Source organism: Triplophysa rosa, linkage group LG16, assembly GCF_024868665.1.
Source record: "Triplophysa rosa linkage group LG16, Trosa_1v2, whole genome shotgun sequence".
Lineage (NCBI taxonomy): Eukaryota > Metazoa > Chordata > Actinopteri > Cypriniformes > Nemacheilidae > Triplophysa > Triplophysa rosa.
In genome coordinates this window covers 2,986,372-3,013,246 of record NC_079905.1, presented here as the reverse complement: position 1 = coordinate 3,013,246, position 26,875 = coordinate 2,986,372, and the positions used below count along the sequence as shown (strand labels likewise).

The window sequence follows — 26,875 nt, the reverse complement described above, 5'->3', positions numbered from 1 at the left end:
TTCTAAAATTCTCTCGCTCTCATATATATATTCTAAAATTAACTGAAAGTATATATAGTAGAAATAAAGTATATAAACGTTTTTTTAAATATATCATTTTTTTACGTTTAAAATATTTATACAAATAACACAGTTGAATAAACTTTTTTTAAGAGTCCTATAACTCTATTTGACAGATGGGCGTGTTTTTATTTAATTGTGATCTTATTTTTTTTCTCTTTTTCTTTTGCTTATTTTGGCATTATACCTGCCTTAACAACATTTTTTACTTGCCTTTGCAACTCTGACCTGTGGAGAATATGCAAAGTATTTCTAATGGGTGTGGAAGATACCATAATACATTCTTGCAGATTGTGCAGCTTTTTTAAATACAGTCATTAATAAATAACTTGAAACATTAAGTCTGATGTCATTTTTTTCAATATATATATATAGTAGTACAATATGGACAACACATAAAATCTGAAGATTGCAAACAAACAAATAAATAAATGTAAAAAAATGTCATGAAGAGATCTGTTCAGCTGAAAGGCCACAGAGAGGAATGTTAATTCAAACCTGGTGGGAAAATGCTGTTTTCTGTCTTACAGGTACATGCAATAACTTGAAAATGTGCTGTCAATCATCCGTTTTACCTTTAAGTGACCTTTTAAAGTAACATTGTTACATAATTACAAGAAGCTTCAGTAGTCAAAGAGCTCATTGTACTTCCATGGAGGCCAGATTCATATCACATAGATTCTTTGTTTCTTTCTGCTTCCCTTACTAAAATAAGTACGTAAAGGCCCGGTTTCACAGACACGCCTTAGCTTAAGCCAGGACTATGCCTTAGTTGAATTAAGATATTTATGTCGCTTTTATAAAAATACCTTAGAAGAATGCACTACTGCTGTGCATCTCGAGACAAAACAATGGCACTGATATATTTTAAGATATTTCTGAGCAAGTTATATTCAGTTAAGACAGGTCACACATTCATTTCTGGGACTAGCCTTAAACCTTGTCTGTGAAACCGGGCCAAAGTATACTAATATAGCTTTGGACTAAATTGGCTCGCTTTTTAGTTTATGAAAGCATAATCATACTTACTTTAAGCACACTTGAATAAACTTCTTTTTGTAAAGGTTTATGATTTTGCTGTAGTCAAATTTACTTCTTCCATCACAGTTACATGTACATCATGTGTGATTAAACTTGTTCAAATTCATTTCGAGTCAGATTGATATATTCCTAGTTAACTTTCTGAGAAAATAAACAAGCTAACAGCCAAGAGTAGTGGTCTTGCAAGTTCGAGACTGTGAGATGTTGAGTAAAAGAAAAAGATTGACAGTCCACACATATCTAAACATGTACAGAGCTGCTGCTTTAAGAGACAAGCTTGGGAGTGGGATACAAGATTACTTACTTGAGGGGTCAATCAATCATCCAAATTTTCTGCTTGGCGTCACCTTTCAGTTCAAGTAATAAAACATGACATAATTCCAAGCTGTCAGTGAAAATAAGGTCAACATGTCATTCCCTATCAAACACAGAGCTTCAGTCCCCATACCAAACATATAAAAGGGCCCCGAGTCGCTCTTCTGTACTCACTCTCCAAACAGAGCAGAGTAAGACAACCAACCACCATGGCTTCCACCTTCTCCAGCGGCAGCTTCAGCAGGTCCTCCCGACTCTCCTCTTCAGGTGTAGGGGGTGGCCGCATCAGCGCCATAAGGGCTGGCAGCGTGTACGGAGGAGCAGGAGGTTCAGGGGTCCGCATCTCCAGCGCTTCTGGCTCAGCGGCCACAGGAGGTTCTGGAAGCGGTTACGGATCAGGAGGCGGCTTTGGATTCGGTTCTGGCGTGTCTGGAGATGATGAAAGCGTCATCGGGAATGAGAAGTTCGCCATGCAGAATCTCAACGACCGTCTGGCTGCTTACCTGGAGAAGGTGCGCACCCTCGAAAAGGCTAACGCTGACCTTGAGCTGAAGATCCATCAGTTCCTGGACAACAGGCTTGCACCTTCTGGCACCGGTCGTGACTACTCGGCCTTCTTGGCTACTATCAGTGAACTTCATGCTAAAGTAAGTTTAATAATAACTTTAATTGACAATAAAAGCATCTTATATTCCATAAAGACGTAAAGATCTAAAATGTTATTTCTGACCTTATTCTGTTTTGCTGTCAGATTTCGGATGCTGTAGAGCTTAAGAACGCGGTTCACCTCAGTATTGACAATGCCAGCTTGGCTGCAGATGACTTCAGAATGAAGTGATTATATTTTTGTTTGCTTTTTCAGCCTAGGATATAAAAGATAGAACTTGAAAGATAAAAGAAAGAACATTTTAATGGGATAAAAAAATGTCACTTACGATAAGAATGAGAATATTTTAAATGAGAACAAGGGTGACAAAAAACTTAATAGAGAGAGACACAACACCTAAAATAATACATTCCTTAAAATTGTAGGGCAAAATAAAAGTTGCTCTCTTTGTACTGTTCTGAGAGGCAGGACTAAATGAGCGTTTGTGTTTGACAGGTATGAGAATGAGCTGACCATGCGTCAGTCTGTGGAGGGAGATATCGCAGGACTGAAGAACGTTCTCAGTGAGCTCAACATGGGTCAGAAAGACCTCAACCTGCAGATCGAAAGCCTCAACGAAGAGATGACGTACATGAAGAAGAACCACGAGGAGGCAAGTCATTTCAAAACGCTTCACGCTGTCAGAAGGAGTTCAACATAACTTAGTAAAGCAAGTACCAACGCAACAAATGAAATGTTGTCAACAGGTTTAAATACGGCGAACCTGCATGTCAAAAGTAAGTCATACTTTATGTTTGTTCAGGAACTCTTGACGGTGCCTGATCAGATGTGTGGACAGGTCAATGTGGAGGTCAATGCAGCGCCTCAAGAAGACCTCAACAAAATTCTGGCTGAAATGCGTGAGCACTACGAGGCTGTCGTGTCCAAGAGCCAGAGAGCACTTGAAGGCTGGTTCCAGGAGAAGGTTGGTTTAGTCCTTAATACACCCAGGAGCCTAATTCAAAAATGTATTCAAAACATCATTCATCAAAGATATATCATGAAACAAAAATATATTGGGAAATATGATGGAACCTTAAATATTACATTTCCAAATTGGAACCAGACGGTTTCATCTTAACATAAACAAACGTTACTGCGCATGCGCACTTTTGGGACCCCAATTTAATTTCCGCTATACATTCACAAACAATAGAGTGCCTGTAGATGATTTCTGATAACGATCAAAAGAAACCGAAAAGAACCGTTTACTTGGCTAAACCCTCCAATATTTTTCATGTAGACTGTGATACCAAACTCAACCGCTGGATGTCAATGTACCATACATTGGTTTCTTTAAATGCGTCAAAACTACAGGAACTATTCAACAAACTGATTATTTAATAAACTGAACATACAACAAAATTCAACAAATTGTTTATTTAATACATTTATTATACAGTAAAATAAAAGTACAAATTAATATTGACAAATTAAATATGATAGTTATATTATTAGACAATCTAAACACAAACCGGAAGTTAACTGTGGGTCAGGCGCGCGCGCGTCCGATGAAACCGTCTATATTTTTCAACATAGGAAAAGCGGAAATTCCGTATACAATATAAAGCAATATATTAACTTTGTATTATTCTGTACATTTTCAAATATACATGATATGATTTTATATATTGACATTTAGGGGCGGTTTCCCGGACAGGGTTTAAGATTAACCCCAGATTATGTTAGAGGTGTCTTGATCGAAAACTACTTGCACTGACATAATTTAAAATATGTCAGTGTGATTGATTTGTCTCAAGATGCATGTTTTTTTGTAAAGTATGTTTTTGAAAACAATTTAAAAATCCTAATTTAACTAAGGCCTAGTCCTGGTTTAAACTAATCCCTGTCCGGGAAACCACCCCTTTATGTATAGGAAAATATATTTTCTTTGCATAATGTCTCAGATTTTACAAAAAGTCTTTTAGGATTAGCGCAGCTGTTATGTGTTTATATTACACATGTGTAGGATAAATGTATATTAAACTAAGCAATTATATGGGTTGACACTTTTTTGCAGTCTGAGACCGTGAAACAAGAGGTAGCGGTAAGCACTGAGACCTTACAGACCTCCAAAACTGAAATCAACACAGTCAAGAGCACAGAGCAGTCTCTGCAGATAGAGCTACAATCTGCCCTGTCCATGGTAAGAGTAAAAGTATTTTGACATTTAAGCCACAATTACAAAAAATTCAGATTAAAATGAAAGATTTTGTTACATTACTAATATCACATCAAAGATGGTTCAAACACATCTTTCAAACACGATTCTTTCCAAATCTAACCTTTTACAACTGACATGTTTTTAGCATTGTGCTTTTAACCGAAAGTTAACAGAAAACATTATCAAAATATCTCACAGAAATCCTCCTTGGAAAACACCTTGTTAGAGACTCAGAATCGCTACAGCATGAGGCTGTCCGGCTACCAGGCACAGGTGAGAGCTGTGAAAAACAGGGCATCAATTTTACAGACAAATATCTGTAATGCACAGTATATGTATCCTCATATGACCTCTAAAAGACTTGTGTTAAGCCTGAAAATATCTCCCCTGGAGCCTGCAGGTGGGTGAAATGGAAGCCCAATTAGTTCAACTCAGATCTGATCTTGAACGTCAAAGTCAAGAGTACCAGATGCTCCTGGACATCAAGACCAGACTGGAGTTGGAGATCGCCGAATACAGAAGACTGCTGGACGCAGAAGCTAGTGGCAGGTAAATCAAACATGATATTTACATATATTGACTTTCTGTATCGTGTTATGTGCGTTTGGTGTATATACGATTATTCATATGCACGTGAATGGTCACATTAGTTTGGGATTCTGTGAAAGCCGATCTTACTCGTTTGGTGATTCTCTCCTGGCAGCTTGACAATCTCAGCTGACTCTTCCAGCTCTGTAAGCACCACCACCACCAAAACAGCCGTGATCACTATTGTGGAAGAAGTGGTTGATGGGAAAGTGGTCTCCTCTTCTTCAACATCTCTTGTGGAGTAAAGCTGACCAATGTCATCGGACTGACATTGCCCGGAAGAGATGCAACTGGAGCTCTTCTCGTGTTGCGAAATGTGGTGGTTATCTTTGAGCATATGGAACAATAAAAGAAATAAACAAATGTGTGATTGGGTCATTTGTGGTACAGGAAATGTATGATATTATATAAAGTCCATTGCATGTCCAAACATTGAGTTATTGAAAGCGTTGTTGTGGGTTTGAATCCATTGGAACACACTCTGGATAAGAGTGCATACAAAAAATGTAAGCATACTGAATCAATAAAGCAATAAAATAAATCATACTGATTCTCTTTTGGTCCCAGTTGCTTATCTCATGCAATTTCAGTTGCTAAAATGATCTTTGACATGGTGTATGGTTCCACAAAAGATAAAAAATAAATGTTTTAAAAAATACTGAGATTACTCGGAGAACCAAAAAGTGGTGCTTCTATGGAAGAATCCCTTCTATTCGCCTTTATTTTTAAAAGACAAATCACACCTGCCATGCTGGTTTAAGTGTGACACAAGACTCTTTCACATAATTCTATGATGACATGCGACAAAATCTGGTTTCTAGTTCTGATGAACCTGCTTTGCGAATAACCTCACCCTGCAGTACATACAGAAACCACGGCTGTCAAACACATCAATTGCCAAGATGTTTCCAGGCCGGCCCAGCCCACGAGAGAAACGTAGTTGGGTCAGTAAGGAGATTTAGCTTTCTTTGTTCTGCGCTTATGAGGTGGTGGCTATGAACCATGCTGTTGAATATAAACTGTTGAAATGTCACTGATGGATCCGGTCTTCAAACCCACACTGCATCTCTTTTTGTGTTTTGTTGCGATACTGGATCGTCTACGCTTTTGTTTAGCATTTCTGCACACAAAACGTCGAGTTGCAGGCATTGAGAAACTGTAGCAATGACACCAAGACAACAAATTCAAACGAATGTATTGAAATGAAAGTTTTGCTAATTGGTCGGCGCGAAGAAAGAAAAGGAGAATCGTCTGAATAACTCTTTCCCTGACATTATATTTAAATTCATGTGCATCTAAAAAGAAAACTTTGTAATAAGTATTTGTTTCCAGGAAAACACGTTTAATAGCTTAAGTTATTAATAAGTTATATTAAAAGCAAAATTGTGTTTTTAACTAACCAAATTATATGTCAATCTAACAACATGCTTTAAAAAATATACCCATAAAATATGAAAAAAATTCTTTCTTTTTATGCTATTTTGCCTCCCTGCTCTTACAGAAAAGCCACTTTTCGATCATATTTTACTATGAATCCCATGTAAAAGCCCATTGGATTCCACGTGAAATGCATGTGGTTTTTCTGTAAGAGAGGTTAATATTCTTTTTAAGAATGTTTTTGAAACGTTTACTAGAAACAAAAGACGTAAGAAAATGATTTCTAAAATGATTCACTCGAACACGTGCACTAGTTGTTTTTCCAAACAGAATCACACTAGGTGTGACCGTCACAATATTAATGGTTGGAGAACTTCCATCCAAAGCGGTAAGATGGCATGCGTGACATTCCAGGTATTGTGTCTTCATTGACATTCACACTATAAAAGACGCTGGACTTTTTTGTTTCTTCGCATAAGTTACTATCCTGTCAGAGCAGACGTTGATACACAGAAGGTCAACATGGCTTCCAGTTATTCACGCAGCACCAGCTACATGTCCTCTGGTGGCTCAATCGTGAACTCGAGTCGTTCCAGTCGCATGTCCGTGTCAAGCAGCCGTATGAGCACAGCGAGATCCGGCAGCGTATATGGAGGAGCTGGAGGTTCGGGCATTCGTATCTCCACGGCCTCTTCGGGGGGGTTTGACATGTCCGATGACACCAACATCATTGGAAATGAGAAAGGCACCATGCAGAGCCTCAACGACCGCCTGGCTTCCTACCTGACCAAGGTGCGTGCCCTGGAGAAAGCCAACGCTGATCTGGAACTAAAGATTCAACAGTTTTTGGACAGCAAAGCGACCCCGTCTTCTCGTGACTATAGTGCATATTATGCCACTATAAAGGATCTGCAAGAGAAGGTATGCTGGCTTTGATAGACCTCCATATGATGTCAGTGCAGGATTTACATTTCTGAAACAAGAGGGGAGGTCATTTGTGTTTTATTTCTTACGGTTATGTCCAGATCATGGAAGAAATTCATCTGAAGGGTGGAATACATCTCAGCATTGACAATACAAGCTTGGCAATAAATGATTTCAAAATGAAGTAAGTCCATTGGGCAGATTCAACCATGTCTTCCCAAACGTGTATGTCTGACTTTCTTCTGCGGAACACATATTTTGAAGAATGCCCATGAGCAAAATCATTGTCCCCCTTTGACTTGCATTGTACGAACACAAAACCATAGAGACATTTCTCGAAATATCTTCTTATGTGTTCTGCAGAAGAAACGGTCACATTACATACAGGTTTTCAATGACATGAGGGCGAATAAATTGATTATTGTTCTCACTATGAACATGTTGCTATCTGACAGATATGAGGCCGAGCATGCCATGCGTCAGTCTGTGGAGGCTGACATTATCGGGCTTAAACGGGTGCTTGAAGATCTCGACATGACCGGCAAGGACCTCTCCATGCAGATCGAAGGGCTGAAGGAGGAGCTGGTGTTTATGAAGAAGAATCACGAGGAGGTAATGATGCTTCTGGGGTGTGGTGCAACTTGTGGGATGTGAGCAAAATGAAAACAAGTTCTGCCTCAATAAATCCATTATACTAGTTGAAGTTTGAATGTTTATCAATGAGGTCACATTAGACTTACCAATTCGTGTTTAGGATCTCCTGGCCGCGCGCACTCAGATGAGCGGTGAGGTTAACGTGGAGGTCGATGCTCCTCAACAAGAAGATCTCACTAAGGTGCTGGCTGAACTTCGGGAGCACTATGAAGCGGTTACTGCGAAGAACCAAAGAGAACTTGATCAGTGGTTCAAGACAAAGGTGAGAGAAAATATCAAAGCATACCGAATACTTTTAACATCAGATTGGAGGCAGCTCTCGTTTCAAATAACACCATTCTCTGCTTTTATTGCAGACAGAAACTCTAAACGTGGAGGTTGTGACCAGCACTACAGATCTGAAATCATCTCGCTCTGAAATAAACACGCTCAAATCCAAAGTGCAGGCTCTGGAAGTCGAACTTCAGGCCCTCTTGGCTTTGGTTAGTAATGTGAATTCCTTCAATTTTGTTCCAATACATGCAGTGTATTTTTGCCATTAACTAGTATAATTCTGACATTGCATGATCCAATTCATCTAGAAATCGTCCTTGGAGGCCACATTGACCGAAACAAAGTCTCGGTATTCCTTGAAGCTCAGTGGCTTCCAAAGCCAGGCGAGTAGTTCCACAATTTACGTTCAAATAAAGAGCACGTTGGATACAATAGAATTTGAGTAATAAGACAGCCTTTGTACCTGAAGAAAGTGTTGTGCTCATAGGTAGCCTTCCTAGAGGATCAGATCACACAGATCCGGGTGGATTACGATCGTCAGAGTCAGGAATATCAGATCCTGTTGGACATCAAGGCCAGACTGGAGATGGAGATCGCAGAATACAGAAGACTGCTGGACGGAGAAGCCGCGTAAGTCTCGCAGCTGTGGATTTCTGTTTATTTTCTATTATTTTTGGTCCATCTGATAGGGCTGAAGGTGGGTTAATATATTCCTATTGACCACTTCGGAAGAGTCCAACGCTTGTCCAGAAGAACTTTGTGTTTCAGTGTTTTAACACTACACAAATGCTTGAAAAAACAATTATAATCAAATAAAAAAGGTTAAACAAATATCTTTAAGATTTCACTGTATATGCGAGATTTAATAATAATAATAATAATACAAATAACTGGACCTGTGTTTTCGTCTTGCGAAGTGGTGTACAGCCTAGTTGGAAAGCATCAAGTGTGGGTTTGATTCTCACGGGACACAAATACTGATAAACATACGCTTAAAAAAAGCACCCACCAAATATCTATGCAAAGCTACTTATACTGCATTTAAGATGTAGGGAATCAAACTCACGACCTTGATGTTGCTAGTGCCATGCTCAACTAAAGAAAAAACATTTAGAATAATAAACAGTACCAAAGAAACACATTGAACGTGTACAAAATACAAGTATTTGTTTTTTTCTTCTGCAGGGTCAAAACAACAACAACAAGCTCCACTTCCTCTACCACCTCAAGGACGAAGGTCATCACTGTGATGGAAGAGGTGGTGGATGGGAAGGTGGTCTCCTCTTCCAGTGCCTCAAGCTTTTCTAGCTCACGCATAAACTGATCAGATGTAACGTCTGGTTTTGGTCATGGTTTGAACAAACACTCAATAAAGTAACATTCTCAATTCTCTTCTGCAGGAATTCATTTTTGACACGTCTCCAAAGCGAGATCACATTCAAATGTGCAAAATTATATACAGGGAATTTGAAAATATAATGTTAAAAAGCGCATCTTGATTTAGCATTGATTCTACGTGTCCACTTTCTAAGATACAACTACGCAAACGAACCACAGAGTGGCTTCATGCCACAGTGATCAAGAAAATACAAATTCGAACCTTATGCAGTTCAAAATCTGTTCATGACTCATGACAATATTTGTGTTCTGTGTCTATACAATGGAAATCAACCAAATTTCATCTTTTGTGTTCTGGGGAAGAGGGAAAGTCACACATTTAAAACGAAATGAGGGTGAATACACGATGAAAGACTTCTCTTTAACTCCTATAGTTGCTAAAGCTGAAACAAACAAAATGTGTCTACTGGTTCATTTGAGATAAAACTGTAAAGGCATCAGATCATCTGAGCTTTGAAAAACTAGGACAGATGAAATATGGTGACAAACCTCCAGAAAAGAGCCACCAGTGACCTCTGTTGGTTAAAAAAAGAAATCTCTAGTAGAAAATAAGAACATTGTGCCCCACAAAAGACATTTAGGATTTAGAATGAAGACTTACAATTGATTTTAGGAAGAGAAATCCTGCAAATCCATGCAAAGCATCGCTCGATCATCCAGGTGACTACGCAGTTTTCAAAAACACATTTAGTAAACTAAACAAATATGTTTTTTTTTCCTTTAAACGCCTGGAACTTTCTGCTGGAGAAAAAATGTGAAGGATGGACCACATAAGATGTACATTCAAACTGACACCTTAAACAAATCCATATGCATGGAAATTAATAAAAGAACATTTTAAAGCACTCCAAATCTTTCCAATTGTCTTTTAAACATCGAGATTAAACGATTGTATTTAGATTTATACATCACAATCACACCCATTTGTGTTCAATTTAGTTTAATATAAACTGTTTCCAATACAAAAACACCACAAATGCCAACTGATGAACTTTTGTCTCTTAGCATCTCTGTAAATTAAAACATTTAATTTGTAAAGTAAATTCGATTGAGAGCCAATGTGTGTCTCCCAAGCATCACTGTCTCAACCACTGCATGAGCAACATCACCAGAGCTACAGAATCATCTCTACACTCAAAAACACACGGTGAGACAAAAGTGCAATGAATTTAACACCATAAAACACTTGAACAGCAACTGAGATTATTTAAAGTAAAAAAATCATACTTGAATTAAGGACGAACGCTAAACGGCAGATTTTTTCCATTAGTTTCTTTAATAATTCATTCCAGTACATGGTTTAAGAATTACATATTACCAATAAACGTGTACACGGAGTATTTTATACTGGAGGAAAGAAACTAGAACGTCACTGACTACAACACAGATCAGATACAAAGACTCTCTGTGACCTCAAACATAGAGACTTCAGTCACAAAACTGTACCCAAAAAAGATATTAAGAAAAGAGACGAAAACATAATGAAACATATATATTTTATAATATATTTATATATACTGTAGCTTTTATAAAAACAAAACAAAAGAAAAGAATAAAGAAAGAAAAGAGTAATACTTTGAGACGTAAAATGAGGTGTTTAGCTGCTGTCGTTGCTAAGACTGCTGCCGCTGCTGAGATCGGGTTTTTCCCGTTTGTGAATTTGCTCGTGTGCTCTGAGGTGACCTGACTGGCTGAAATTCTTGCCACACTGCTGGCAGGTAAACGGCCGTTCGCCCGTGTGAATCTGCTGGTGCGCTTTAAGGTGTCCCAGGCGGCCGAAGCTTTTGCCGCACTGGGTGCAGCCGAACGGCCGCTCACCGGAATGGATCTTCTCGTGCGTTTTGAGGACCCCTGGATTGCTGAACGATTTGCCACACTGCGAGCAGGTAAAGGGCTTCTCGCCTGTGTGTATTTGCTGGTGATGGCGGTAACTGGTCTCTTTCGTAAAGCTCTTACCGCAGAGCGAGCAACAGTACGGCCGCTCTCCCGTGTGGCTCAGCTGGTGGGCTTTGAGTTCCTTGGTCTGACCGAAGCTTTTGCCGCACTCGGCGCAAGCGAATGGCTTCTCGCCCGTGTGCAGCCGCTGGTGCGAGCGGAGGTCGTCCGCTTTGGTGAAACCCTTGGGGCAGTGCGCGCAGGTGTAAGGCTTTTGGCCCGTGTGGATCAGCTGGTGCCGCTTCAAGTTGCCGGCCTGACCGAAGCTCTTACCGCACTGGGAGCAGGTGTACGGTCTCTCGCCCGTGTGGATGCGCTGGTGAGTCTTCAGGTTGCCCAAAGTACTGAAGTTCTTGCTGCACTGAGTGCAGGAGAACGGCTTCTCGCCCGTGAGGTTGCGAGGTTTGCGTGGAGTCGGCGCGTGGCCTTTTGTGCTGGTGTGGTTGTGCGCGACGGGCGTCAGTTCGTAAAGATTTCCCGAGGGAAAGTCCGAGTCTAGTTTGCCCATGCCGTCCATGACGGTGTCGGGTCGGAGTTTGTTCAGCTCGGTTCGCAACTCCGCCATGTGGATGGATTCCAGACCGTTCATCTCCGTCTTGATGTGGCTGGACATGAGGATGGGTTCGTACTCGGTTTTGATGGCGCCGAGCTCCGTGGCGTAGTAGCTCTGCAGGTCCGAGTGCTGCTCCGACTTGATGTACTCCAGGCTGTCGGAGACGTGGGTGATGTAGTCGAACACCAGACTGGGTTCGTAGTGTGACTTGTAGGAGTCCAGCTCCGTACCGTGGAAGGAATGGAGGTCGTGGTGCTCGGACTTGATGTAGTCCAGGCCGCTGATCTCCATCTTGATCTGCTCGGAGCCCAGCTCGGCCGTGCTCAGCGGCTGGATGACGGACAGGTCCACCGTGCAGATGGGGTCGAGGTCGGGCTCGCTTTTCACGAACGGCAGCATGGCCATGGGCTCCACTATATCGGAGGCCAGCGAGCTGAGGGTGGGAGTGCTACATTCTGACGACAGCATGGTCAGCGTGGGCGTGGCACACTCCGCTTGCAACGTGTCGAGGGGCGGAGAGCCGCATTCCGACACTAGGCTATTTAGTCCTAAAGTGATGCATTCTGTCTCCAGCTCTGCCATCCTGGTGGAAGCGAGTCCACCGAGCAGTAAACGTATCCGTTATGAGTATTATATCTTACTTTCACCGAGGCAAACGTGGAAGGGGTTCGCCACTGGCGCCCACTGTAACCTCTCGCCTGGGTTAGGAACGGCAACGACTCCCCTGGCGCCTGGTCAGAAAATAAACAGAGACAAGACCAATTATTATTCAGCCTTTAAACTCATTTAAAATCATTTCGCAAACCCGTCGAAAAATTAACCATGATTGTATTTCAGAAAAAGTGAAGTAACAACAGATATTATGGTTAATCTATAAATATGGTTAATCTTCATCATATAACATACATTTATAAAGTCTTACACATCTACTCTCCTGTACAACAATGAAAGCACACTTACCTGTCAAAATTCAGTTTACTCTCAAACTTTATGCCCAGCAAATAAACTTTATTGACGTTATCAATTCTTTCCAAATGCACGCGACAAAACTGTTCATGCAAAACATAATATTTAGTTGACACGATTCGACCAGTTTTTGCTTTGCAAAACCATGATAGAAGCTTTACCACATCCTACATGCATGAGCTACATCAGGCGTTCAAATCTACACGTCAAAGCTTTCTGACATAACGGAATGAAATGACGATGATAGTAATCGCAACGTTCACGTCATTTCTACTAAATGCGCGCGCGGATAGCCTTAAAGTACAAAACAGCGATAAAAGCACAAAAACTTTAAACGTTACAAGCATTTTGTAAAACAACGCTAAAGAGATTTTAAACCGAATCCCGAAGCAACTCTCCGCGGTAGGTTTGCTAGTTCGCCACGCATCACCTACTTTTCCTCCGCCCGTCTTGAATCCGGCGGCGTTTTGCGCACAATAAATCTTTCGCTATTTTTTTCCACGCATGAGAGCCGTTTAACGCAAGACGTCTGGAAACGGCGTACGCGTGCAACAAGCGCGGAACGCGTCGCGAACAGCGGTTCTATATCGGCATGCGTCGCGCGTTTCTGCGTTTCCAGCGGCGGTGATGAAGAACATACAAAGGCAGGAGGGTGAAAATGCCACAGCTTCAGCGTGCGAGCCAGTGGCCATCTTGTTTATAGCTGAACATCAGCTATGCGAGCGAGGCGACGAGGGAAAGTTGTGCACCGCTTTTCCAGCTGCAACTTTTGCACGCAAACGTCGACTCTTTCATCTTTGCATAACAATGCAAAGGCGCTCGGTGCGATAGAGGAGCGCGCGGATTGACTTGCATGACTTGTGCGGCTCGTGCACGCTCTCATCGGCGATACGGGAGGAGGGGGGAGATGAAAATGGCAAAACGCGAATAAAAACTAGGCTGGTGCGATTTTACCTGACGTTTTTTCGGTGCATCGCTTTTTTTATGGGCCGTCAACGCGCCGCTTCAAACTCCTGCCGGACCCGCCACGTCCACCTCGGCCCTGCGTCCAGCAGCCTCCCAGTCGCACACACTCAATTTCTCTCTCTCCTCCCTCTATCATTGACTAATTCCGCTTCGTTTTCGCTCAGTTGTCGCTTTCCTCCGGGTTTCAGCCGTTGCACTTCCGTCGCGAGAATGTAAATGCGCGCGCAGCTGTACCGTTTACCGAACAGCTACTTTGTCTACTTCCGACAAATGTACGCGTGTTTTTGCGTGTGTGCATGATCGGATTTCGGGGTAAGCACGTCCTGTGTAGTTAATACGCGTGTCAACATCTGCACAAGTTAATGTGCACGGCTTTGTGCAACCAGATGCGCGTCCGTTCTCTCCTGTGGCCCGTTTAATGTGCACAAACATCAACAACATCCAGTGAAAGAACAACATCAGCAGTTTCTTTCCGTTGTAAAAGCTCGAGTACTAGAGGAGTAGAGCATGCTCGGCCAGTCCAGAGTTGTTTTGACGGGAAAATGTATTGCACGATTTGATCAGTGAAGAGATTTGCATTCCGTTACATAGAACAATTGATTGTAACAATAGATGAAATCTTTCATGCATCCTTTGCTTTATCTTTCTAACACAAAGTTAAATATATCAATTTCATGCATTTAATAGGCCTACTATTTATATATGATATATCATGTTTTTTATTGTTCATTCCAATTGATATCAATCAAACTGCAGTTGGTTTGTTTGAATGAAAACAATGAAAACATAATAAAAAACATGATTTTTGTTTTCTTATATTATTGGATATCTATAGGATTTGCTCTTACAAACATGAGAGCTCAGAATAATAAACGACTAAGGATGTAATCAATGCAGTTTCCAACGTTTAATGTATTGCCATAATTCAAATTTACATTTACTTTCAGTCACATTAAAAGATATTTCAGTAAAGGATAAAACAATTTCTTGGAAAAGTAGCAATTAAATGCTGGTTGTAACTATCCTCAAAACTTAAAAAAAATCTAAACCATTGAAACAAATACACAGAATTCCATCGTAACAAATTTGGAACATTGACCAAATATTTTACGTGACGTGAAAAGAAAAGGTTTAGTAAGATTTTCTATAATTGTGGTTGTTGCCGTACTTGAATCAGAAATGTAGTCAGCTCTCATTCATACCCTGCCAAAATCAATGTTACAAATCTTCTCAACAGCAAAATGAAAAAGTAAATATGATCAAACCAGAACGAGTTCTGAGGTAATAATGCTTACAAACAACACTGAGGTATGGATGTGTGAAGGAACAGTGCAACATATATGTGACCCTGGATCACAAAACCAGTCTTAAGTAGCACGGGAACATTTTTAGTATAAGACAAAAATACATTGTGTGGGTCAATATTATTGATTTTTCTTTTATGCCAAAAATCATTAGGATATTAAGTAAAGATCATGTTCCATGAAGATATTTTGTAAATTTCCTACCTTAAATATATAAAAACTTTATTTTTGTGAGTGGATGGTCTGCCACAGTGCCCCTGATTAACAACTTCAAAGGCAATTTTCTTAATATTTTGATTTTTTTGCTCTCTCAGATTCCAGAGTTTTAAACGGTTGTATCTCAGCCAGATATTGTCCTATTCTAACAACTCATATATCTATAGAACGTTTATTTATTCAGCTTTCAGATTATGTAAAAATCTCAATTTTGAAAAATTGACCCATAAGACTGGTTTTGTTGTCCAGGGTCACATATATCAAACTCAAAAAAAAGAAAAAACAATGGTACATAGTAATACTTGGCATTTTTTGGTCAGATGTTCTGCTATATAATCCATTAAGTGCTACCATGTTGTAAAATAAGACACCTGCCAACCATGATCCATGGAAAAGAGCTGATCCAATTGGTTGGTTACGATTTATTACCACGTACATCAACATTTCTTAAACCAATATAAAAAAGCTGAAAAACAGTTAACCTGCATAACATAACAAAACACCAAAATGCTCAAGTAGTTTGTGATGATAAAACAATGCAGTTATCTGGGCAAATGACTGCATTAAAGAAGGTCGTAACATTTGACAAAGTGTTGCAGACAGTTGCTCCTCTTGTTCCGAAATGATAAAATCCTTCATGATATCAAAGCAAGTCTGTGAACAAAAAGGAAGCCCAGTGACCTCAGATACACACACATACACACAAATGATTTTTTTTCAGGCTTGTGGAGAACTGCACTACGTACTGCACAACGTTGCAATGTAGTTTGTACAAGAAACTGTATCAAACATTCACCAATACAAACTAAATAAATAGCTGCACTGCAAAGCGCTATTACATGCTACGCTTATTATTTGATGATCTTTGTATTTATGCTCATAAACAGATGGGATACTGGCATACTTACAGTACAGCCATATTAAATTGCAACAGGGGACAAGCAAAAATTTAAGTCCTTCAAATATTCATTATTTGCTTATAGTAGCTCTGGGCGTATTCGCGGAAATAACAAAACTCGCTTAAACACGTCAGTTCCTTCTTATAGCATTGATTGTAATGAACTGTAATGATCAAATAGTTTAAAATCCTCAAGTGGAATCTATTCTGCATCGATCAAACATATGGACAACTGTAACAGTAAAGGTCCGTTCACACAGAGAACGATAACTATAGCGACAATCATATTAGCGTCGATAGCATTATGTTTATTGTAAGCTCGTACACTGTTGTTTCACATTTTAAGTGCGTGAGCCCTTTAAATTTGAATGGATTTTGATTGGATGTGATCAGCTGACAAAATAATAGCTATGAAAGTGATTCCAACAATATCGTTCCTCTGTATTGTTATTGTTATAGCTTTATCCTTATAGTTAAAAAATCTAACAGCTGATTTTTCGCTAATAATTTGCTTATTACATTACAATTATACCAGAAAAGTTTAAAATCTTTATCTAGTGTAAAGTAGGGCTTGGTACATGATTTTCAGAGAAAAGAATGAAATGTTACCTCGTTTTCTGAGGTCAATAATTTAAAATAAAAGCAGTTGTCCACTTTTTGCCTTTTGTTTCAGGCTCAGAAAAAATATATATTAATATTAAGAAACTGTATATCGGCCAATATATCAGTTATCGGCTTCCTTATGGTAATCGACCAAAATGTATATATTGGTGCTTCCCTAACCACGATCATTATACCCATCTCTAAGAAGTCACCATAATACAAAATAAATTTGGGTAACTGTTTAGATTTCATTTCAATTAGCTCATATATCACAACTCTGTATGCTCCAAACATGTTTCCCTTCATTAAAATTTTGGTTGCATATTCTTGGTACCTTCTTGGATGGACATATAGCGAAATAGGTAGCTGCAAACGAAACAAGCCACATTTTCCATTATATCCCAATAAAAACACGAACAAAAAGTAGGCAAACAAATAAGCCGGTCCCATTTTTGTAAACGTTTTTGACCAGAACTCCTGAAGCTGCAGATGTCCCAAAAAAACCATGGTCCCAGCGATGAGGTATGGATCTGAGAGTAACAGTAATACCTTGTACTTTTCCATCATGTTTATTACTGACAGATTTGGTAAAACTTCAGAGTCTGTGAATGGGAATGTGCGTTTTGTTTTCTGGAGTGAGACTTCAGATTCAGGGTGTTCATGAGAAGGGGTCGATTGGAGGATTCCTTCTGTAAGGAAGACTCTATAATCTGTTCCAATCCCAGATACCACCAATATTGGGAAAACGATATTTGACAACCAGCATTTGTTTGCCCCTATATACATCCATTCAAGCACTACGCACGATTAGCACAGGAAGACGCTACAACGGTTTAGTTGACTTCTGTAATATCTACAACAGGTGCGTGATGTCCCATCATCAAACTCTTTTGAAAGTCAATGAAGGGGATGCAAACGGAGGCAATCATACTGAACGTCAAGTTTCTGTGCAATAAGCATTTCCTCCGTCACAACTTGATCTTTCTGGCGTGTCTTCAACAAATCCACTTCTTCATGCCTTATGAAGATATCACCTCGGCTGTACATTACACAATAATTCATATTTATTGTCACGTTCAAACCAAAAACCGCATGGTTGTTGTTGTCAAGTCTGCTTGTTGTTAAGTTGAAGAGAACTTCAAGAATGACACAACTCAAGTTCTTTAAAAACTCCAGTACAAGAACTGAAAACAGAGGTATTTCATGTTAAAGAAAAGTCAGAAGACTGTCAGAAACGATGGTGAATTTTGATCGTTCATCGGATCACATTCAGAGGGGTGTACAAAGACCACCAAGGGAGCCATCAACAGTTTGAGCATCGGCCATCATCTTTCCCTTCTTAGCTCGAGTGTTGTAATTCTCATTCAGCTTCATCTGACATTACTGAAGTATTTACAGATGTAGTCTGTTTGAAAAATGGTGGTCTGCGCAACCCTTCTCTGATGATCACGCTGCTTTCAGAGTTTGTTTTGTTCTACACTGAAAAGAAACTGAAATGGAGGTAAACAAATCGTTGTTTTTTTGCTGTCACGTCAGAGTACCTTCAAGTGAACAAAAAGGCTACAATGTGATGTAGATGTTTTATTTCCTTCACAAATACTTTGAATGAATTTGAAATGGCAAATTCTGACTGACAGGCTAGAATCAAATTCACATCCGAAACCTCTCGCACAAACAACACCCAAGCTCACTCCTTTCGTAAATCGCAGAAAGTTGGTTTCTTTATCTTCTGCGTGTTCTCATATTGTTTTGCCAGCGTGCGTCCTTAAGTGAGCTTGGAGCTTTGACGGCTGCGAGAAGCTCTTTCCTCACTGCGAGCATCGGTTTGCCGTTTCCTCGTGCGTCAGCCGGTGAGCTCTGAGAAGATGCGTACGGCTGAACTTTCTGCCACACTCTTTGCACACATGAGCTTTCCTCCTACCTTTGTGTTTCCACTGTTTCGTCTCATCGTCATCGTCCTCGTCTGCCTCATCTTCGTCCTTTTCCTCATTCTTCTGTTCCCTTTTTGTAGTCGCTGGGGTCCGATCGCCCTTCGGTTCTCCGGCCATTTCAGAAACGGCCGGATCCAGGGACACTTCCAAACTAGGAGCAGCATCCATGGACTCCTCGTCGCCCTCGAGCAACTGTGACGGGAGAGTCAGGAGTCTTTGTAACATGGAGGAAGATCTGATTTGAGAATCGTCACCTGTGGAAAAAGCAGAAATAGAAATGTTAATATTTATTTGTGCTTTCGCGCTGTGACAGTAGAAGATCTTGGGAGCAGTGCGGGATACCTGTGGAACTGACAATGCCTTTTGTGTCCGTGGACAGAGAAAGGACTTCCATTTCTTCCGTCTGCGACCACGGCGGCTGTACCACCTCAAGCTTCTTCTGGGAGGCCAGGCAGGACGGCATGAGCGTCTCTCGAATCAAGCTGTCCACATCCGTCATCGAACCCGAGTCCAGCGCAGTGCATTCCTCCTCACTGGTGACTTCTTTGATCTGCCAGAGGTCACTGCACCACTTCTGACCGAACACTTTATCGAGAATCGGCACCCAGTCCTGCGCAACAGCAATGACGGTCTGCTTGTCTGGTTCTGTCAAGTAAAAACAATTATGCTACAATGCAAATAGAAACAATATTTGAAGGTTGAAATTTGGGAGAAGTATTGTTTGTAGTTCGCAGTAGAGGTCTGCATTCCCGCGGCTCTCCCGGGACCCTATACGGATTCTTGCGGCGCGGGATTACATTTTTTGGATAAAAGACGGTTGCGGTCGGAAACTCTGGTACTATGGACGGGAGCGGGTCTTTGGATGGGTACGCACTCCCGACATCCTTCTAACTGACCACATGTAGAGCCTGATGTGTTATGCATGTGCTGCGCGCGTGGACCAGTTCTTACTCCGTTTTAAGTTTCATTTGCAAGCGTCAGAGTGCACCTTAGAGAAGAGTTCGTGTTTTATAGAGGGGAGACGGTCATCAGGATATTTCTTGCATGGCTGTTAAATAGTTTGGTTAAAAAAAGTGATTTCAGTTTGCACGAGCTAGCTATAAGCCAACGGGTTTCGTTTATTCATATTTTGCTTATAGTTTGAGTGAAAGACGTTGTATTTAGGCCTAATGTATTTAATTTATATTTACTGTATTGACATTCAAATGTAAGAACTATGTTGTATATTGACAAGACGATAAAAAATAACTGATATGTTTTTGTATAGCGTATTTTATAATTGTTATGGAGAAATTTAAATGTGAGATATGGAAACGTGATCTAAATTTAGCGGGATCCGTCGGGTCAGGATGAAAATCATTCTAAGCAGATAGCGGGTGAACATAGAGTGAATTTTCAGCGGGAGCGTAATAAAATTTAGCGTGCGGGAGCGGGACGAAAAAAACAGTCCCGCGCAGACCTCTAGTTCACAGAATGAACCAAATACGATAATTTTCCCTTAACACATACCTATAAATTATTTTCAGAAAAACTGAAATAGAACTTAATTTTTTCCGCAGCTATATTTGGTATTCACAGCTGATACAACATACAGATTTTTGGGTATTTTTGCTCTTGCAAAGGCACTAAAGTGATGTTCATTCTTGGTGAATTCCTCCCGCACTGAACAAAAAAGGCATTTATTCAACCTTGCATACATTCTTAATGAATAAATAAATAGATATAAATATAGGAAAAAAGTTGATACCATTGGTAGTTTCAGTCTGCTCCTTTTCTCGTCCTTTTTTGGCCAATGGCTCCTGTGAGCTATCTCGCCTTTCCACTTTGGAACTACTAGGAGAGTCGGAGTCATTGTCGTAATCCTTCGTTTTCACACCGACCAACTCATCGTCCGCCGCTACGTTTTTATCCCGTAACTGATCTTTCAGTATCTGGTTTTCCCGTTCTTTCTCTGTGAACTCCACGAGCAGGTCGTCAAAGCTGTCTTGCACTATTTTGGTCAGCTCGCAAACGGCGAAAACCAGGACGTGTTCCATAACAGCTTTCAACTGACCTGAAAAAACACACATTTCATCATGTATTTACTGTACATGAGAGGTTCTTGTGACACAAACGGTGTTTTCAAATTACTCTCTGTTCTAACACGCTGCTCTAAATGGAAACCGCTGGCTGAGATTCACACCATTCAGCTAAAGACTCAATTATGTCAAGATCTAAAGACACTAAGAAAAATGAAACTACGAATGTTTTTCTAGTGTCTGTCGTCAGAATGGACCATTTTAATCAATTCAAAGAGGCTGTTGAAACAAACAACTACATTTGATGTGATCAACTTCAGGACTAATAATTTAACAGATTTGTTTTACATCACATAACAGCTTATTGAAACTATCATCCTGAATTAAACCCTAAAACAGATGAAAAAAATAAGTACATTTGCTTCGTACTCTGTCCAGCACTAGACTGACAGTAAATACTAATACAATTGATATATTACACATTTCCATTGTCTGCATTACGCGTTTTATAAACTGAATATCAAAAACACTGATACGAAACTTTAAAGCAGATATCTCCAAAAACCCAAATTCTGTATTTCTGGACACAAAAACAATTGTGTAACCATCTCGCAGTTCCCATGGCGATGGGGCGGAGGTGACTTGAAAGCAAATCAAAGAAAAATGCTGCAGGTCTAGATTTTGAAGTGGAAGCTATCAATAGCAATTTCTAGGACACAGAAAGACAACAATTTGTCTATCAATTTGTCTGCGCCAGTAAGGCATGCAGTCCTGTCCACACAACACTTACTATATCAAACCACTAAACATGTTTATTTAACAACAATAGAAGGCATAAAGTGCCATTAGATAGGACACATAAGGTATGGAAAAAATGAAGACATCATTCCAAATTTTCATTCAATCAGCATTTCTAGATGTACTGGTCATTCCAGTCAAGGTTATTACATTTAAAAAAATGAATTTTTGAACTTTTACTAAATACACAGAATACAAAGATTACTGTTGTATTGCTTAAAAGTAAATCAGAACTTGTTTTCTTTGCACTATTTGACGTGTGAAAAACACAGATTCTGTCACCCTAGTCATGTTGAAAATATGCAACATTGGCTTGCAACGTTCTGTCTGTTGTACACCCAAAAAGTTATTTTAAACAACACTGGTCCCCATTGACTTCCATAGTATGAACACAAAACCACTGAGACATTTCACTAGGTGAACAAATGTTGACAGATATTTTTCTTGGGGGGGGTTGGATTTTCGCCGAATATCCGTGAATATTCGGTGTTCGGCCGAATATGTGAAGTGGCCAAATAAATTTTACCGAACATGACTCGTGGTACTATCAAGCAGCAACCAGCGCAGAGAGAGAGAGAGAGAGAGAGAGAGAGAGAGAGAGAGAGAGAGAGAGAGAGAGAGAGAGAGACGCGTGTGCTTTATTACTGCCGCGTGTGCGCGCGTGGAGCATTTTAAAGTGTCAGAGAAAGACACAGCACGGGACTTGCCGCACGGAAGTAAATTTCCGAATGAAAGCGTCTTTACTGGTCGGTAACTTTCCTTCAGACGGAAGCGGGCTGTCTGACAGTAGCCCCGCCTCTCGCGACATCCTTTGACATCATACAGTGGTCGCGTGCACACAGTACTAAACAACTTGTAAAAGTATGTTGTGTGCATCCCGGGCCCCACAAGTGCACCTTCTGAGAGAACAGTCAGCTTTTGTGGGCGGAGTTTGGAGGAGAGACGTGAACTGAAATGGTTGTCAGTCAGCATCAGTCAGAATTGCTTGCATTGGATGTTTTTTTTCTCAAATCATTTTGCAATGTAGCCTATAATAATCCAACAGTTTTAGTTCATTCGTATTTTTAGCTTATAGGCCTAATGTGGAATGACACTTTTTAATGAAGTGTTTTGTTGTAGGGGTACAGAGTAACTTACGTTACATTCTTTTAGCAGTCAGTTATAGGCCTAATTAATATAGGCTATTCATGAAGGGAGAGGGCTCAATCTTTTGTTTGAATTTACTTTGTTTTGCTCAATGTTATATTAAGTTGTATTGTATTTTATTGAAAAGCAAGACAAATTATAAAAAGCACATTTTGACTATTCAGTTTGTGCAATAGTGAAAAAAATGGCTTAATAAATAGAAGAAATGCAAAAAACCATGTTCGGTATTATTTGGCCAAGTGTTTCACATCATGTTCGGCTTCGGCCAAGAATTTTCGTTTCGGTGCATCCCTAATAAGAGTCAATGCTAACAATTCATAAGAAATTTACATTTATGTAAACATTACCCAAAGCGACTTTGTGCATTATTTCAGTTATTTTTCATCAGTGTGTGTTCCCCGAGAAGCTACAACCTTTGTACGGCTAGCACGATGTTCAACCAATACCATACAACAACAAATATATCCGGAACCACATAAATTAAAGGAGTACATACATGTTATTCCCCCTCATGTTTTTCAAAACCTGTATATGGAACATAGATATTGTGAGTAATATCTACATGATTTTGTATCCATACAGTGTAAGTCAATCAGTGGTGATGCTGTTTGTTTACTGACATTCTTCAAAATATCTTCTCTTGCGTTCTGCAGAAGAAAGAAAGCCATTCATTTTATTTTTTGTGTAAACTTGGCAAACATTCAACTGCTGTCCTAACCAGCATCCTGGATGTTACAGACCATGCCATAAAAAAGTATCACATTTATGGTATGCCTGTTGTCAATCTCCCCCCCAGACGAACTCGAACCACGGATAACCTCCGCAGAGCCGGATGGGCGTGGTTTCCTCCGAACACCCCCATTGGCCGAAATGCAAGGCGAGGGCTCCCTCCCCATGACTACCGTCACCGCAGTATGAAAAGCAGCGCTAAGGTGCAGCACAACGACAGAAGCGTCATCCCTTCATCCATCCATTGGCAACAGAAACAACAAGTCAGCCATACAACATCGTATACATGTCCTCAAAGGCCTGCATTTCAAAAACTAGATATCACAAACAACCCTCAACCGTGCACATCAGGATCAAACAGCCACTGGTCATTTCAGTCTCGAAACAATGTATCGTTCCTCCCTCTGCAGACACTTCCGCATTTGGACCCGTTTAAAAAATAGCCCCTTAATTCTTTTTTTTTAAACCAGTACCCCGAGTACCCAAACTGTACCATATTTATTCCAAAACCAAACTTAACACAAATAAGTTTTACGATTTAATAAAGGCACGTGGTTCTAATTTAATATCAGGGCCAATTGTATGAATAACATGGGAGTCTAACCACATAAGGTCACCGAAATAAACGGGAGCCAAAGCAAACTAAGTTTCATGCGACTTCCTCCTTCCGTTCAAAATGGTGTTTTGTTTTCAAGCCCGTCACATTTGCGCAATACATATGAGCGCCTCCGCGACATACAGCCATCTTTTTGCATTTAAACTCCATGCTGGCGTATTAAAAATCCACGTTTTAATCCTAAACAGCCTTACCGACCGCTCGCCCTTTCTGCTCGCGCCGGAGCGTTTCGCTCTGCACGCCGCATTCAGAGCTCTGACTGGGGGCGTGTTGCTTTGTCTCTTTTCTTCCCTTAGACGCATTGCTTTTGCCTTTCCCTGCACCGTCCTGCTTCCGGGACTGAAGGGTCGCCCTCAAACGCTGATTTTCCTGCTCTTTGGTGGCCGTTTCCAACAGCATCGAATTCAGAGTGGCCCCGACAGTCTTGGTGATTTCCTGAACGGCGAGCTGCACGACCTGCTCGAGCGCGGACTCCAGCTGACCTTGGAAAAACGAGATGTACAGGGCAACGTTCATGTTTACGCGTGCTACGTCGGAAGACTTCTCTCATTCTTCTTCTTCCCAACCCCCAAAATAGTGTTAAATGTACAGAAGTCCCGCGGAACAACTGCCTGGAGACGAACAGTTACAGGCGAACGTTTCTCTCGAAACGCATAGTGTGTGTATACACCCCTTCGGATGCTGTACCGTAGTCCACTTGGTGAGGTCGCAGACGGAGTGCGACTGCTCCACAAGCACGTTAAAGGGTGTCTCAGACAGCCAATACGCCATTTTGGCCCAAATAGCTTATGAAAACATACTGCGCACATAATGCACTCACTTAATCCTTGGTGTTTCGAGTCAGATCCGTGGGCGTGGCTTGTTGGTTTTGACTAAATGTTTGGTGTTTCAAGTCTTACGAAACCTTTACCCTAACCCTATACTGTAACCATCTAAACTACCTATGATTGTTAAAATTGACGAAAAAACACGTTTGGGTGATCACGTCTGACTCGAAACACCAAGGATTTAGTGAGTGCCGCGCACATAACCCAGATGAGCAGCACGTTGAAACCATCACAGATTTATACTGGATTTAATGGTTATAATGGAAGTTGGGGGTCTCAACTGGTAGTGGGGGTATTTTATCTGGCGGATGGGAACCAATTAAACGTCATTAGATCTTAATGTAACAAGTCTGACAGTAGGCTACATGAAGGAATTGTGTAGTTGATCATTCTTAATGGTACTTTTAATGGAAACCATTATTTTTGGACATTTTGTATTTTTTTTCAGGTTAAAGTGAGCGTGGTGCGTACACGATCTGCCTATTTTCATTCATGTAATAATGTAAATCACATTTTATAATAATTTGCTTAAATTAAAAAAATATATATATATATATTATACAAGCGACACATGCGTTCCTCTAATTCGATATTTTTATTATTTTCAAATAATCACTTGGCAAATGCTGTAAAAATCGCATATTGCCACTGAGCTAAACGGGTTTTTTTGCGGGTTTTGTACCGTGATTACGGTAAACAGACATTGGATGATCTAAGAGGGGGCGGTGCGAGTATCATGGCAGATTATAATATATTCAAACGTGTACCGTCTGCGCGTGGTAACTGAGCTGGCGACATGTTTGTAACGCTATAGTGTATATCATGTAAAAGTAACATTTAATGTTTCTTAAAATTAAAACACAATAAGGTCTTTATTAAATACATTAGCTAACATAAACTAACAATAAAAAGAATTCTACAGCATTTGTTTATTTTCGTAATTTCAGCATTTTGGCCTACTAAAATACATTTCTTAAAATAACAAGTTGTACCTGTTAACATAATTTAGTACACAGTGAACATGAACAATTGTTTTGGCATTACATGCTGAAAAGCTTTATACATTGTTAGTTCATGGTAGCTAATGCAATTAATGCACTTATCGTAAAAAAAGTCTTATTGTAAAGTGTTATTCTTTTATTTTCTATTATGTTATATTCTTTGGTAACAAAAAGCATGATATAACTTTAAACAACTGAGCTGGTCTTTTGGGTGTGATAAAACTGCACGATAAAAACTCCCTGTTGCCACTTTACCGCAGCTCTGGTTCCTGTTCTGAGCAGCAGAGGAAGACTGTGTGGGCCTGACACAAACACAGTGGTTATGACTGCTAGAGAGACATAACATAACATCAATATTCAGCAAATATTATTCAGTGATGGCATGGCAGTCAGCAAAGTGTAAAAATGCGTCCTGGATGCTCTGTAATTTGCTTTGGGTGAAAGCGTCTGCCAAATGCATAAATGTTAAATAAATTTGTATGTACAGTACATTTTTCTGCCTATTGGCAATAAGATTCTCAACACCGTTATTATGTTTGAATTACTATTTATTGTAATATGTTTCATATGTATCTTCACTTGTACAGATGCTTTTTAGTGACCGGCTCAGAAAACCAGGCGTACATCTGGAACATCATTTTCTATTATGTATTTATTCTTAAATCCTGTGCAGCTTCACTCATAGACTTTCGTTATAATGTTGTGGGTTACACCTGTTGACCTCTTTCAGATCATGAGGTGAAGAAGGCATGCAGACACTAGATCAATACACCAGGTGTTCTAATGTTATGCAATCTGTGTTTCAATCCGACAGCAGAATGTTGTTGGATAAACGTCCCTAGATGTTTGTCAAAAATGGATTATGACGGCTTGTGTTGCCTTTGAGCATGTATTTGAAACAATCACAGATATCAAAAAGTAATTTGTT

The 26,875-nt window shown here is 40.2% G+C and overlaps 2 protein-coding genes across 5 annotated transcripts; one reads left to right on the top strand and one right to left on the bottom strand.

Annotated features, from left to right (window-relative positions):
- The first annotated feature begins 1,610 nt into the window (after window positions 1-1,610).
- Window positions 1,611-9,434, top strand: LOC130566889 (keratin, type I cytoskeletal 50 kDa-like). The gene is made up of 16 exons (XM_057354707.1): window positions 1,611-2,063; window positions 2,168-2,250; window positions 2,519-2,675; window positions 2,826-2,987; window positions 4,083-4,208; window positions 4,425-4,499; window positions 4,627-4,775; window positions 4,930-5,055; window positions 6,632-7,112; window positions 7,217-7,299; window positions 7,571-7,727; window positions 7,870-8,031; window positions 8,126-8,251; window positions 8,351-8,425; window positions 8,530-8,672; window positions 9,228-9,434. Exons 1-16 carry the CDS (start codon window positions 1,626-1,628, stop codon window positions 9,364-9,366), a joined length of 2,682 nt encoding a protein of 893 aa, XP_057210690.1. The 5' UTR covers window positions 1,611-1,625; the 3' UTR covers window positions 9,367-9,434.
- A 125-nt stretch (window positions 9,435-9,559) lies between these two features.
- On the bottom strand, window positions 9,560-24,935 carry si:dkeyp-113d7.1 (uncharacterized protein LOC407709 homolog). 4 transcript variants are annotated; one of them, XR_008964522.1, is made up of 6 exons: window positions 24,314-24,935; window positions 20,560-20,865; window positions 19,155-19,457; window positions 18,803-19,066; window positions 13,849-16,034; window positions 12,522-12,659 (listed from the first exon to the last, which is right to left on the bottom strand). XR_008964522.1 is itself a non-coding variant. In XM_057354556.1 (2 exons), the coding sequence occupies exon 2, from the start codon at window positions 12,508-12,510 to the stop codon at window positions 11,038-11,040; it is 1,473 nt and encodes a 490-aa protein (XP_057210539.1). In that variant the 5' UTR covers window positions 12,511-12,659; window positions 12,889-18,691; the 3' UTR covers window positions 9,560-11,037. The 4 variants fall into 4 exon arrangements, 2 of the variants coding, with proteins under 2 accessions (XP_057210539.1, XP_057210538.1); XR_008964521.1 differs by having other exon boundaries at window positions 13,849-19,066; window positions 24,314-24,932; XM_057354556.1 differs by lacking the exons at window positions 18,803-19,066; window positions 19,155-19,457; window positions 20,560-20,865; window positions 24,314-24,935 and having other exon boundaries at window positions 9,560-12,659; window positions 12,889-18,691.
- Between the last annotated feature and the right edge of the window lie 1,940 nt (window positions 24,936-26,875).

Bases quoted from the DNA above. Each gene is read 5' to 3' on its own strand.
- LOC130566889 (XM_057354707.1), top strand. From the start codon at position 1,626: ATGGCTTCCACCTTCTCCAGCGGCAGCTTCAGCAGGTCCTCCCGACTC. The intron at 2,064-2,167 runs GTAAGTTTAATA...TTTTGCTGTCAG, and splicing joins TCAGTGAACTTCATGCTAAA to ATTTCGGATGCTGTAGAGCT. The intron at 7,300-7,570 runs GTAAGTCCATTG...GCTATCTGACAG, and splicing joins ATAAATGATTTCAAAATGAA to ATATGAGGCCGAGCATGCCA.
- si:dkeyp-113d7.1 (XM_057354556.1), bottom strand. From the start codon at position 12,510: ATGGCAGAGCTGGAGACAGAATGCATCACTTTAGGACTAAATAGCCTA.